General features: G+C 36.6%; 1 protein-coding gene across 2 annotated transcripts in view; it reads left to right on the forward strand.

The window, feature by feature from the left end:
- Window positions 1–15498, forward strand: part of dpf1 (double PHD fingers 1) — a 58843-nt gene that overhangs the window by 26459 nt on the left and 16886 nt on the right. Inside the window, exons 7-8 of one of the 2 annotated variants that reach the window (XM_077208937.1) lie at window positions 954–1032; window positions 1962–2543. In XM_077208937.1, the coding sequence (XP_077065052.1) occupies window positions 954–1032; window positions 1962–2164 (282 nt within the window). In that variant the 3' untranslated portion in view covers window positions 2165–2543. Of the gene's footprint in view, window positions 1–953; window positions 1033–1961; window positions 2544–15498 lie in introns of those variants that run through there. The other variant, XM_077208936.1, reaches the window with a different exon arrangement.

Raw genomic sequence — 15498 nt, forward strand, 5'->3', positions numbered from 1 at the left:
GGTATATGATGAATTTTACATGAACTTGAAAAATATATACTTTTTTATGCATAAATTGGTGTTTGACAAACTGATTAGACATATTGACCCCTCTGCCATCAAAACAACAATTGCCACATGGCACCATATACTATGGTAACCATATTATTTTTTCAGTTAAATTCGTGGAATAAGTATTGACATTAAAATGTAAATCTATTTATTACATAATATTTGATATTATTACATAATGTAATATAGTATTCTGGGAAAGAGGAACATATCAGAGATATTCACCTTAGTCAAGAAAAGGAAAATTAATTGATTACATGTATAAATAAGTTAAATACATATTTATAAAGGTTGATTATTATTTACATGTAATTTTTCTGCATACGATGTGTATGAAAACATTCATTCATACTGAATTTTTTTGTTTAAAGTAAATGTTTTACTTAAAACTACAGTTACGTCAGTTTTCCTTAGAATTTCATTCTATTTGAATTCTACTTCTAAATCCAAGTTTGAATGGCAATTGTTCATTCTATTTGCTATGTTAATTCAAATTCAGCAAATTTAAATGTCGATGTATAGTGTGCCGTGCACGACCCTGGCAGAAATACATGCGACTTAAAGTATTGTAGTCTAGCAGAAATACATACAAGGTTGTCTCCGATTCACTCCCTAGATTCTGTCACCTTCTGCGCTGTTAATTGGGGCACACTTCTTCCTCTAAGATCTCTCACACCCCACATAGTTAGCTGGCAGTGTGTAGAAGAGATGCTGTGATAATTGTGTGCTAGGTGTAATTAATGCTGTGTAAGAGGATTTGCTTAAAGCTTGATGAAGGAAGTGGGGGGTGTGCCACGCCGCAAGGCCAAAATAACAATGGTTTTCTAGCTGCACCTGTGTAAAATCGACTGGTCGGGAACAGTAAATTAATCTGTGTGTGTTTACATGTAATTTTTGTCCAGGCATGTGGTGTTGGGGGGATGAGAAAGAGACAGGACCCAACATCCCTAGAGGATAGAGACAAGCCATATGTGTGTGACAGTGAGTATCATGCACGAAACAACTGAACACAGAATATAACTCTATATTCACTACCGAACCCAGCATTGGGGAAGGAGTCGTAGAACTACAAATATAGTCATATAAACATGTACAATGCAATTCCCCTGATAATGGGATTTTTAATGTCAAGTTTCATTGTCAAGTCAAGTCAAGTCAAATATATTTATATAGCGCTTTTCACAATACAGATTGTATCAAAGCTGCTTCACAGTATCAATCAAAACAACTTAACAATGTTTGTTTATTACTGGAAAAAAAAGACATCCAAGTTTGGTAGAGCTAATCAATGGTATTATTGGTTAATTAATTTGAATATCCCCATTGTGGCGACTTATCTTGCATGGTGTGACAATATTCTCTACTGTTATCTTAAACTGTATCTTTTCTCATGGGCAATAATGGCGGGAATGTTTATGTACATGAATGAGGATGGATAAAATATTTATTTAAATAAAAATGTATTATATTTATTATAAACTAAATATAATACATTTTTAAGTTGAAGTTAATTTAATTGTAATTATTAAATTATATCAAATTAATAATAATATAAATTAATAAATATTATAATACAATATTTATATAATAGCTTTTAGTGTACAAAATAATACGTATTTAATTAAATTAAACAAACAAATTAGTGATGATAATGATAAAATATAATTGTGTATATAATTGCTATTATTATACTAATATAGTTTGAATATTTATTACTAAATTATAATACTACATGAATTAAAATGATTGACAATATATAATAACAACAACAACAATAATAAAAAAATTATATAAATATAATGATACTCATAATTCATACTTTTTGTTCATAACAAGATTAACCAAACTCGTGTACACATTCTTACAGTTTTGTTGTCTTTTTGTTTCCTTGTGTGTTCCTCTGTGTTTAGTTTGTGGGAAGCGCTACAAGAACCGTCCAGGTTTGAGTTACCATTACACTCACACACACCTGGCAGACGAGGAGGGTGAGGAAGACTCCGAGCGGCACACACTGCCCTTCCAACGCAAGAACAACCACAAACGTGAGCCCAGCATCAGCCTCAGCCATGGATTACACACTCATACCACAACCCATAGAGTAAAACTATTCTAACACGGTTAACCCACTCTCATACCCCTTTTCCACTGACCCGGTGCTGGTGCTGGAGCCGCTGTTCAATCTGGCCCTGTTCCATGCATTTCCAATGAATTAAAGGTGGTTCTGGCCTGGACGTAATTGACTCTGCTGGTCTTAAACCAGGCACCATTATCGCCAGGGACCAGGGGCGGGATACCACTTAAAGTTTCCAAAACAACAACTCATGACAGAACTAGATCGTTCATTATAACCAACAAAGCTAACTGGAAGTGCCCAATGCAGCAGCTGACATCCTGTTTTGTCCTTTTTTGTTCCTACTTTTGTTGTGCTGCAAAGCTACTCCAGCCACTTTATTTTCCCCATCTGTCTGAAATAAAAAGATTTTATTTACAAATATGTGTGAATTGATTGCTATGATTTTTATTCATTATATATTGAATATTATAATAATATTAATCATTTTCTTCCTTCTTTGTTTTTAAAGCATTGTGGTGAATTAACATCGTTATTAAGTATTTTGTCATCAACATCAAAGCCTGGATCCATTTGGCGTTCTATGGGTTTCCATAGAAACAAATATCTGGTTCTGAAGATGTTAACACACTAAAATCTTATAATTATGGTAATTACGACACAACATGAACAAAGCAAAAGACTTCTGAAAAAAACCTTGTGTTCATTCACACTGCACACAAATCCGATTTGGATTCAGTGTCCGCTTTGTCATTTCGCAAATGATGAAATTTGATCCATTTGTTGAGACGTTGTCAATATCCATATCTAATTCAGCTACTAATTAAATAATCAGTCAGAACCATGGCAAGAGACTTCCTCATCGAACAATAAATAGTAACTGTCAATGTGGAAAAACAAGATGGAAAACTGGAAATTTTGCATCTTCTCATGTTTTTTTGTTACATCTCACCACGGTGCTGATGTCCCGAGGTATTTTTTACACATTCATGCATTTACAGTTTCCAAAACCTGCAATGGCCAATGACAAAAAGAGCACAATGATTTGAAATCCAGTGGACTGAGACATTTAAAAAAATGATTTGGATTGAGTTTGTAAAAATAAGATTGTTTTTTTTTCTGTTCAAACTAAATGAATTTGATTCTGATATGCAAAAAATCAGCCTATCTGAAAAAAACCCCCAAAAAAACAACCAACGGTTAAAAACTGGTTGTCTTTTTTGTCTTTGGAAAGATTACGTTTTAACATAGTTACTTCATCGTTTGTCTCTAAAATCAGTGAAACGTGGTAAAATTCTGAGAGACGTCCCTGAGCACCAGCACCATTTTGGTGGAAAAGGGTATTAACCATCTCACACATGCATTACAATGAGTCACACAGCAGTTTTCGTGATCAGTATTTGGTCGTTTTGCAGCAAAAATGTCTGAACATCCTGAAAACAAGATACATTTAAATTTATGAGAAGCTAAATTTTTTAGCAAAATGTGTCATCAGAGAATATATCTCAAATTACTTGTATTTCTCTATTTTTATATATTTTTACAGTATAATTTACTCCTTTGATGCAAGGTGTGTTTTCAGTATCAGTATCATTACCCCATCTTCAGGGTCACATGATCCTTCAGAAATCATTCTAATATGCTGATGTGCTGCTCAAGAAACATTTCTGATTATCAATATTGAAACCAGTTGCGCTGCTTAATATTTTTGTGGAAAATGTGATACTTTTTTTTCAGGATTCTTTGATGAATAGTAAGGTTATTTGAAAAATATTTTTTTATGATTGATTTAATGTGTCCTCGCTGAATACAGGTTAAAAATTATTTCTTTCTTTCAAAAACAAATTAATAATTAGAGTAGTAATTAGAGTAGTAAAAACAACAACAACAACAAAACAAAAAAACAGTTTGCCAAGATATATTTGTTAAAAATAAGTCCTCCACAGTTGTACTACACATGTAAAATTTAGCTTGTTTTTGTACATTTTTGGTTTTTAGATTTTTAAATGAGACACAAATACAGATTTGGAAAAGGCTTTGTTTTGCAGTGCACAGTGTATCATGCTAAAGTCATGTGACAGTATCAGTAGCGAGATCTTCCACCACTTGTTTATGGCTTTGTTGTGTTCGGTCTATAGCCCTTTTGCCTGACAAAGACAAGGTAACAGTGACCTCATTGCAGTGTCCTTGTGAAATCATGCCCATTTGCCTCCCAGAGTTATCTGGCTGAGTGCTTGGCTGAATTGGCCTGCCCATCGCTCTGTTTACCCCTCACCGCCACTGGCTTTTTGGTTTCGAAAGCTGGTTATAAAGAAAAGTGTAGAAAATTAGGGCCGTGTTCAATATTGCAGGATTTTTCAGACAGAGCACAAACGTGAGTGTCTGGAGGAAGGTACGTTTTCTCATTTCACACACACACACACCCTGTATTCCTATACGTCACCACGAGCGATATTATTAATAGGAGAGGTTTTAATGAAACCTAGATCCATGCATTATTCATGCAATATTTAGACCAAAAGAGAACGATGTAGATGTAGGCACGATAACTAGGGCCACCCAACTCAAGATGGTGAATTGGAGCCAGACCAAATCCAAAATTCTCATCCTCTGCCGTTATTTCGTTTTACGGCTGTGCTACCTCTCTCTGTTCTATCAGTTTGATGAATGACAGATTATTCAGCCAAGAGATGAGATTTCACCTCTCATTCTTGCTCTCTCTTTCTCCTTTCTAGTTTTTGCTATCCCTTTCTCGCTTTCTCTCTTTTTTTCCACCACCCTTGTCTTTATGCCTATGCTTTCTCCTCTGTCTCCTTTTGATTTAAGATTCATCTATCAGTTCTCTGTATTTTTCCCCCTCTTTATTTATTTCCACTGCAGAAGTGAGGCTGCTTGGCTGAGATGAGTGACTGCATTAAAATTCATGCCTGCTCATATTCTTTTTCATATAGTGTTGTGGTGCTGCTGGTCGGACGGAGGGGGTTTTGGGGGCTGTCCAGCAGGGCGTGGGGGAGGGGTGCTGTCTGTGTCAATGTGTATAGGGAAAAGGGTAGAGGGGTAGATGGTGGGTGGGGGGGTGGGGGGATCGCTGTTTGCATTTGAGGTCGACCCTCTAGATGTGCACCTGAAAATTGGATTTCGTGATTTGAGAGTTCTAGTTAAAATCCTCCCCCACACGCACACACATATACACGCACTCTGCTCTCACATAATGTTTGGCTGTTAAAAACAGCCAGCATTTTAGAAGATTTAACCCTCCTTTCTTACAAAAAAAATACTTTTTCTGAATTTTGAATTGAAATCAGTGGAGACTACACCTTCTGTCGTTTTCCAGCTATTGAAACATCCAGAAAAACAAGATAGATTTGTGTGAATAGCGAATTTTTACGTTAAAACATTTGGTCAAAGAACATGTCTTAAATTACATGGATTTTTCTTAACTCATTGACAAATCAGAGCTCACTGCGCTTTTCGGGAGGCGGGTTTTAAAGAGCCGGAAACTAAAATCAATTAAGACAGCAGGTGAAAACAAGTGCTGCAACAATGTAAATTGTAAGAAAAATAATTCATTTTTGAACATTAAATTATGTATAAAAAAACAAAAACAAAATTATGAACTTGTAAATGAGCATAATAGTACCATTTTAAGCATACATCTAAATCATACATTAAAATTCAGTGGCATTTACATTGTTTTAAATTCTGGCGATGGTGAGCTGCATTTATTTAATCAAAAATAAACAGATAAGTAACTGTTTTGTATAGATAGATAGATAGATTTAACCCTACTTTGTTACTGTAAAATACTTTTTCAAATTTAAATTTGAATCAGTGCAGACTACACTGTCAGAACATGACAAAATACATAACAAAATAACTGAATTGCACTACATTGTGTGTGATAATAGTATAAATATAAGTTGTTGCATTGTTTTACATGTAGAAAATAAACTGTGGATTTGTAGGTAGGCTATAGAAGAGATAAGAGAGACCTTTAAGTCTTTAAATGTTTAAAGGTAGGCCTACACTATGTAATTTTTGTTGTTCAAAAGTAACAAGATTCAAATAAGGAGTCAATACATCAAGAATACTTCTTCCAAAATGTGTTTTAACATGTAACTTGGTACGCCTATTATTACCAATTACCATAAGTTAAATTATTACCATAAGTGTTTATATTTTAGAGTGATGGTTTTCATGGAAAAATGCATACATACTTCACTCGCCTGTGCGTCTTGTCATATCCATAAATAGAGAAAAGTTGCTCCGGTGACTTTGACGCGTATGGTGTGTGAGTGGCAGAGGTTAGTTGTCACAGCGAGCGAGAAAGGTCGACACGGAGCTGCTAAATCTCGAACTCGGCTCTGGCGAATCACCCAATTAAAAAAAACACTGAACAGAGGAGATTTTGCTGGCAAAGGGAGAATGTGACAGACCTCGTAATAAAACAAGAATCAACATTGACTTGGCATTTTGGAGATGGCGAGAACTGAGGGATTTGAAATGTAAAGGTGACGCACGCATAGATGGCGTTTTTATTACTTTTTTGTTTTTATTATTGGGACAACCATATTCATTCGCACTGTCATGCAGAGCCGAAGCACAACCAAAATAATGTTCTTCTGCAAAATGCATGCAATTTTGTTTTTAACCGCTAGAGGGCCAAAAGTTAAATAGTGTACCTTTAATCATTTCTACTTTTTTTAAACATAATTTTAGTATTGTTTATATAATTTTTTGTGTTTTTGTAATTTTAATAACTTTTTTATTTTTAGTTCATTTCTTATTTATTTCCAATTATAAAATTTTGTGCTTTAACTTAAAGGGATAGTTCACCCACAAATGAAAATTAGCCCATGATTTACACACCCTGAAGCCATCCTAGGTGTATACGACATTCTTCTTTCAGACAAATAAAATCGGAGTTAAATTAAAAAATGTCCTGGCTCTTCCAAGCGTTATAATGGAAGTGAATGGCTGGAGAAAATTTGAAGACCATAAAAGTGCATTTCATTTCAAGGCAACCTTTTCAAGGAGCCTAATATTTATTTTTTTATTGTATTTCAGCTTAATTCCAGTTAACAAATAGTTTCATTTTAGTTTTATTTAACCATAATACCTCTACTTTTGTGAGACAAAAAAGTGGGCTATTTTATAAAAAAAAGATAAAAAGGATTCTTCCACTGAATGTTTTTAGGCAGCAGCACACTTCATCATTTGCGACGTGGTAGAAATGTTCAGAACTAATTTATATAAAAAATGACATAATTCTCCTAGATATTGGCCATTGTTACTAGACAAATAAACTAGACTGTACACTGAGATTCAGACTGAGGTTTGTGGAGACAAGCGGTCAGCAGGAGGACAGTTGAAGGGGTACTGCTGTTATTTTTTGGTAGAGATGGTAGTGGGGGTTGTTTTTCATTGCATTGAAGGTCAGATTTGATCTTTCTTTCTGTCTGTTTAAAATGTATTTTCCCTCTCCCCTCTTCTCCTTGCTTTTATTTTTCTCCTCCACATGTGACACATGCACACACACCTGAGTAATCACATACTCTTTTTTTATGAACAATTGCAGTGATTATGACTGGTAAGCAAACTGCTCTGAAAGCTCGGAATGACTCCCTTCTTCAGATGAATTCCCTCATGCTGTTTGTACGAGAGGAATCGTGATTGTGAGGCTGAATCACGGCACAAATAATAATGGCATATCAGCACACCTGGGAACGAGAGGAGGCTGAACTTATCATCAACAGCAGCACAACAACCAATTGCAATAAACTGATGCCAAAAATCATCTTGGTTAAAGTAAAGAAACAACGAATAGCATAATGCCTTAAAGAGACTTTAAACAATACTAGATGGCGTAACATAAATCTCATACAGGCTGTTTCTCATATATTATTTTTATTTACAACTAATGGTTATTTTATAAGTATTTGTGTTTCATATTTAAATATGTATACCGTGATGATGATGTCAATAGACGTTATAGATTTTTCTAAGGCTTGAATGCCTTAGTGGTAACATTTATCCTTAACTCTCTATAATATATAGTGGATTATAAAGGTATTTTGAATGCATTATAAAACATCTGATAAATATTCTCTTGTATAATACCCTCATTATAATTCTAGAATTTAGTACATTTATTTGGCTATTGGTTAACACTATCAAGTAATCAACACCGATTAAGTGGCATGCAGAACATGTAACTAAATTTTGAATAAAGTCAGCAAATCATTCCCGGTAATATATTTCACAATAAAAAATAGTTCCCAATAAAACGAAGAAACATGCATTAAGAAAGTAGAGTAAAATTTTATTTCATTTTGACCTTAAACATAAAAACATAATGTTTTAGCTATTCATACTCTTTAAAAATGAACTGGTAACTATTGCAGCGTATTATAACTGTCTTTACAGTTGCTACCTTGGTAATGCGTTATATAAAAATGACTCAAGTAAAGTCTAATTTTATGCTAGACTCAGGCAATTTCGGCAAAAGCTCAAGTATACTTCTTCGTATGAGTTTACCTGTCTCCACTCTGCGCTCCGCTAGGCCCCGGTCGCTACCTGCCACAGTTGCACTCCTGTCTGCTCCGAAACAAAGCAGGAAGAGCAGTGGCCGTTGCCTAGTGATGGTGTTGCCATGGAGACTGGCCAGCCAGACTCTCTCTATAAAGAATTGGTTGTTATATGTACATCTAGAGCGGGGAAGGGAGGGGAGGCAGTGGAGTTTGGAGTTTCTCCATATGGAGGGGTAAGGAGGTTCATTAAATCAGAGAAAGAGAGAGACTTGCTGAATTCTCTATGATTTGGCATATATATTAGACCAGACAGTAGTGTTGTATTTTACTGCGTTCTGCCTCATTTGCTATTCTGTATTAAGAAGAGGGCCGAGGGCTGCTTGGCTAGACTGGGGCCTTAGGAAAATGCATGAGAAAATGAACATTTCTTTTTCTTTCTCTCATTGTTCTTTTATTTTTATTATCTTCACTTTCTTTCTGACATGTACATGTAAATTTCCTTATATGAAAAGAATTTTGGACCAAAAACTATTTAAAAAAATAATATTTTAACAAATTGTTTGAACAATTGTGTAAAATGTGTAGTATTATATACAGGTCCTTCTCAAAAAATTAGCATATTGTGATAAAGTTCATTATTTTCCATAATGCAATGATAAAAATTGAACTTTCATATATTTTAGATTCATTGCACACCAACTGAAATATTTCAGGTCTTTTATTGTTTTAATACTGATGATTTTGGCATACAGCTCATGAAAACCCCCCCAAAAAAAATTAGCATATCATGAAAAGGGTCTCTAAACGAGCTATTAACCTAATCATCTGAATCAACTAATTAACTCTAAACACCTGCAAAAGATTCCTGAGGCTTTTAAAAACTCCCAGCCTGTTTCATTACTCAAAACCGCAATCATGGGTAAGACTGCCGACCTGACTGCTGTCCAGAAGGCCATCGTTGACACCCTCAAGCAAGAGGGTAAGACACAGAAAGAAATTTCTGAACAAATAGGCTGTTCCCAGAGTGCTGTTTCAAGGCACCTCAGTGGGAAGTCTGTGGGAAGGAAAAAGTGTGGCAAAAAACGCTGCACAACGAGAAGAGGTGACCGGACCCTGAGGAAGATTGTGGAGAAGGACCGATTCCAGACCTTGGGGGACCTGCGGAAGCAGTGGACTGAGTCTGGAGTAGAAACATCCAGAGCCACCGTGCACAGGCGTGTGCAGGAAATGGGCTACAGGTGCCGCATTCCCCAGGTCAAGCCATTTTTGAACCAGAAACAGCGGCAGAAGCACCTGACCTGGGCTACAGAGAAGCTAGTGCTGGGCGGTAAACCGGTTCAAACCGAAAACCTGTTTATATTTTCGTCACGATATTGATTTTGAATAAACCGCCATACCGGTGTATTTAATTACACAACGTTCGGAACGAATGTTACGCTGTGCGACACTGTTTCAGACGGACCCTTTACAATGTTGCACTTCTAAGCAGCAACGAGTGAGGGTAAACAAACAGCAGTGCTCTGTTACGTTACATGGACGATGGATGCTGAGCGCATTATTGTAGCGCGAAAGTACATTAATATAATGTGCGAGCGCGAATCTCTCTGCTCGCGGGCGGAATATAATGTGCCGCGCTCTCAGATACACGCTGCTCTTGTTAAAATAGGTCTATTTTCTCTGGGCTCGCTCAGAGAATCCTGCACTTAAAACGTGTTCAGTGCAATCGCGAATATCTCCTCTTCCCCAGCTAACAATTTTAGGTTATAAGAACGTTTTCATAACGTTCCCATTAAGTTATAAAAACGTTAACGTTATTTCAGAATGTTCTAGGAACATTCAAAATGTCCAGTTTTTTAGACGTTGTATTAACGTTATTTCTTGGTTATAAGAACATTTTTCAAAACGTTATAAAAACGTTCAATTCTCCCGTTATATAAACGTTGTATTAACGTTCTTGCTTGGTTATAAGAACATCATTCAAACGTCATTAGAACGTACAATTCTCCTGGAATATAAATGTTGTATTAACGTTATTTCCTGGTTATAAGAACGTTATTAGAACGTTAAGAAATAACAATTTTTGGTTATACTGGGCTCTATTTTATTCTACAATATTCACTAATGAGAGTAAAATAGACCATCCTAAGTCAATTTACTGCAGTAATTCCTCTCTCAACCAGTAGAAAATGCTTTGAACACCTGATTATGCATGAAAAAAAACCCCGTCATAAACCGGAAAACTGGCATAATTTTGAAAAAAAACGTGATATACATTTTTGGTCAAACCGCCCAGCACTAAGAGAAGCAGCACTGGACTGTTGCTCAGTGGTCCAAAGTACTTTTTTCGGATGAAAGCAAATTTTGCATGTCATCCGGAAATCAAGGTGCCAGAGTCTGGAGGAAGACTGGGGAGAAGGAAATGCCAAAATGCCTGAAGTCCAGTGTCAAGTACCCACAGTCAGTGATGGTCTGGGGTGCCATGTCAGCTGCTGGTGTTGATCCACTGTGTTTTATCAAGGGCAGGGTCAATGCAGCTAGCTATCAGGAGATTTTGGAGCACTTCATGCTTCCATCTGCTGAAAAGCTTTATGGAGATGAAGATTTCATTTTTCAGCACGACCTGGCACCTGCTCACAGTGCCAAAACCACTGGTAAATGGTTTACTGACCATGGTATTACTGTGCTCAATTGGCCTGCCAACTCTCCTGACCTGAACCCCATAGAGAATCTGTGGGATATTGTGAAGAGAAAATTGAGAGACGCAAGACCCAACACTCTGGATGAGCTTAAGGCCGCTATCGAAGCATCCTGGGCCTCCATAACACCTCAGCAGTGCCACAGGCTGATTGCCTCCATGCCACGCCGCATTGAAGCATTCATTTCTGCAAAAGGATTCCTGACCAAGTATTGAGTGTATAACTGAACATAATTATTTGAAGGTTGACTTTTTTTGTATAAAAACACTTATTTTATTGGTCGGATGAAATATGCTAATTTTTTGAGATAGGAATTTTGGGTTTTCTTGAGCTGTATGCAAAAATCATCAGTATTAAAACAATAAAAGACCTGAAATATTTCAGTTGGTGTGCAATGAATCTAAAATATAAGAAAGTTTAATTTTTATCATTAGATTATGGAAAATAATGAACTTTATCACAATATGCTAATTTTTTGAGAAGGACCCGTATATGGCGTGCAGTGGTGTTCTAAAATGACGAGGCAAAGTCCTAAATTCATGTCCCAGTTACACTTAATGTTGTCACATTTTCCTGGTTAAATAAACATTCCATAAAAAAAGAGAAACCAAATACAATTCTATTTTGTATTCATTAACTATAAAATGTAATTTTTATTAAAACCAAGTTTAAATCTCATCAATTTAGTGTTTTAAGCATTTTTACATTTATTACAAAAAAACAACTAACTGTAAAAAATTAAACAATTTATTTTATTTGTGAACTAATGCTCAGCTTGTCTTTCTAACAGTCAACTTATTTTCACCAGTCATCAAGCTCGGTAAACACTGACACGATGTACCTTTAATTTCACCAAGCTGATTGCTCATAAAAATAAAAAAAACACATTCATCATGTTTTCAGGACATTTCAAGTTTGATTTTGGCATGACTTAAAGCGGTGATATCTGAGTTATTTATTTATTTTTTAAATTATAGTCTTCCCATTAATGCCATAATTTTGTTCATTTAAAAAAGACAGATTCTCCAACGCGTACAAAAACGAGGTGGGATTTATTGCATGAACCATTTATATTCAACCATAACCAATCGTATCCAATCACAGCGCTTTGCCTCCTCTCACGTGACTTTCCCCCATTCATTCTCAATTACTCCCCACCAAACCCACCACACACTTTAGGGAGTTTGTTAAAAGTCAATGGGCTCAGGGGAGGCAAGAGAGACGTGGAGTCCTGATGTAACTTTACTTGCTGATGTCGCTGGTAGAGATTGTTACTTTAGATGCACAGAATTTGAAAACTGAGACTTTGTTTCTTATCAGAAGTAACAAAGCACAAAGATCTTTTCTTTTCTTTACAAATATACACATAGCTAAGGAGATATAGTATATATATAAGGAGAGAGAGTACACAAGCATTCAGTGTTAAAGGTATCATATATATTGATGAGGTTCCTCTGGATTCACAATCCCAGGGTTCTGCAGTAGAATTATTGATTTTAAAATGTTTACAGTTTCCATTAATTCAATGAAAGTTGGAGAGCAGAAAAGTCACACGGTGACTGTCGTGTGTAAAGAATCTTCATGCTGGTGCTTGTGTGTGTTTTGTGTTGATTTTACTCCTTTTGTGGTGGATTTGCTTTTGTATACATTCAACGAATGGTTTGATAATGGCATTAATTTTGGGATGCAGGATACTCTTTGTGTAACTGCTGCATCACACTGTTTGCTTTCATCACTAGACCTCTATGTCTCCATGAGTCTTACAGTCTTGGTTTGTGTGTAAGGGTGTGTGCATGTCATACTGACTGTACCGCAACCATAGATCAGGTTTTATTATGCACCAAAAGCTGATCCTCCTCTCCCTTCACAGTGTCGTTCTGTTTAAGGTCTGTTATGCAACTCAGCCCACTGATTGGTCATAGTACTGAGGCCTGTACGATACAGCAATGCCTTTTCTTTCATTTTCTGTTTTATTGTGTATTCGTTGCCTTGTATGTATATGTACTTATATTGGTCTGTATCGATCCCAGTTTGCTGATAATGAGCTCCTTTTTCTCCAGCTAGGGTATTTGTGCCTTTTATCAAAAGTTTGGGATCTGTATCTATTCATCCATCCGTCCATCCATCCATCCATCTCTTTCTGTCTATATTTTTTCTGTCTGTCCGTCCGTCCGTCCGTCCGTCTGTCTGTCTATCTATCTATCTATCTATCTATCTATCTATCTATCTATCTATCTATCTATCTATCTATCTATCTATCTATCGCTAACATTGGTACTTGACTGGTTTTATTCCTAACCCAAAAATACAAATGCTGTCTGTTTATTATGTGTGACCATACATGGACATTTGTGTGTGTCTGTGGTAGTTTGATGAAGGGGGTTATTAAAAGCAGGATTCCATCCCATTTGTCATGGTCAAGAAGTGGGGTGCAGCATGCGGGCAACCTAAAAAATAACAAAAAAGATTAGGCAAAGATGTACCAGTAATGAAGCCTAGCTCAGGAGGGGGGTTGCATGTGGAATGTGTCATTTGTTTGTGCAAAATCCATCCACACTGCAGCAGAACTTAATGAGGTGCTTCTTATGTTCTATTTTAAAGCTAGTTTGGTTTAGGAGACGCTATTGTGTGTGGTTTTCTGTAGTGTAAGGCACATATTCATGGTATATTCTGTGTAAATAATCTATTTTCATATTTAATATTTAAAATTTTGTATATTTAAAATATTTAAATGTAAATGTAGGCTATATGCATTTTTTTTCAACTGAGGGACAAGTCAAAAGAGGTGCAGGATGATGGTGCTGAAATGATCTCCATTTGGTGACCTAATGACTGCTTGACTTGCTAAATGTGCATCTGTCTTTCTTAAGCTTTTTTATTTTTTTTATTTTACAGACACACGTCAGACCAGGCATGTGGAATTTTCTTTATGTGAGAGGTGCTGCTAAAATGCTTTTGCATGATTAGTTTGAAGGCCTCATGAAGCCTGTTTGTTTTTTGGAGTGTTTGGCATGTGAGATCATAGAAAGGTTTGTGCCAACAGGTGCTTGTGAGTCCTTCCTGTGGTGCTGTTACTTGAGCTGCTTTCTCTCCCAGCCAATTGTGTCCTAATTAGAGATGTGTGATCTTGCTAAAATAGAATCGTGTCACTATAGGATCATTTGGAGAAGAATTGGGGTGTGGAGAGAGAGCGAGAAATGATAAGGGAGGGAGGTTTTTGTGGATTCCTATTCCTACCTCTCTCTTTCGATTCCCATGGGGCTGCAGACACACTCGAAAGCTGTGAAGTGTGCTGTTCTGCCTGTATTCTCCTCGTAATTGGCCAAATGCTGCATTGGGAAAGATTTAGGGAGGCAGGAAGGCATGGCAAAGAAACTCCTGCGTCTGTCTCTGAAACTCTCTATGTTTTTCTTTTGGCTTGACTCGTCTCTCTGTTCTTCCCATCTTCCTTTTTTTTGTGTTAATATAGGGCTTTGTTCCAATACCTAGTGCGCTGCCTCACTGTCTGCTGCCTTAGACAGATATCTTAGCAGCATCTTACTGTCATGGATACTCAGAAGTGACTGATTTGGAAAACTCTTCATAGCCACTCTGATACTCGACTTAACTTCAATAGATCTTTGGTGTTAGCATGATACTAAGCTAAACTATAAATTGACTATTAATATTAATAGTTTATTATTATTATTATTATTATTATTATTATAGAATTAAATCTAAGTGTCATATAGAATGTCTCAGGTTACGTCTGTAACCATAGTTCCCTGAGAAAGGGAACGAGACGATGCGTCGAACGCTTTGGGAACGCCCCCGGCGTGAATGCATCTGAAGCATCTATGTCAACTAGTCCAATGGAAAGAATGAGCGTCACGGGCGGGTGACGTCATGACCAGGAAGGGATAAAAGCACATCCGGTGCAAACCGGCATTAGCTTCGAAAAATTGCCCGAAGCAAGCCGATCACAGGGATGCAGGAAGTATGGCAGGGTGACGCATCGTCTCATTCCCTTTCTCAGGGAACTATGGTTACAGACGTAACCTAAGACGTTCCCTATCGAGGGAACTCGCGATGCGTCGAGCGCTTTGGGAAAGAGAATACCCAAAACGCCAGACTTACAAGTAACTGAGTGTCAGACTGTTGTAGCTAAGCA

The sequence above is a fragment of the Siphateles boraxobius genome, unplaced genomic scaffold (genome assembly GCF_051911475.1).
Source record: "Siphateles boraxobius isolate OS27281-9 unplaced genomic scaffold, OSU_SipBor_1 6, whole genome shotgun sequence".
Lineage (NCBI taxonomy): Eukaryota > Metazoa > Chordata > Actinopteri > Cypriniformes > Leuciscidae > Siphateles > Siphateles boraxobius.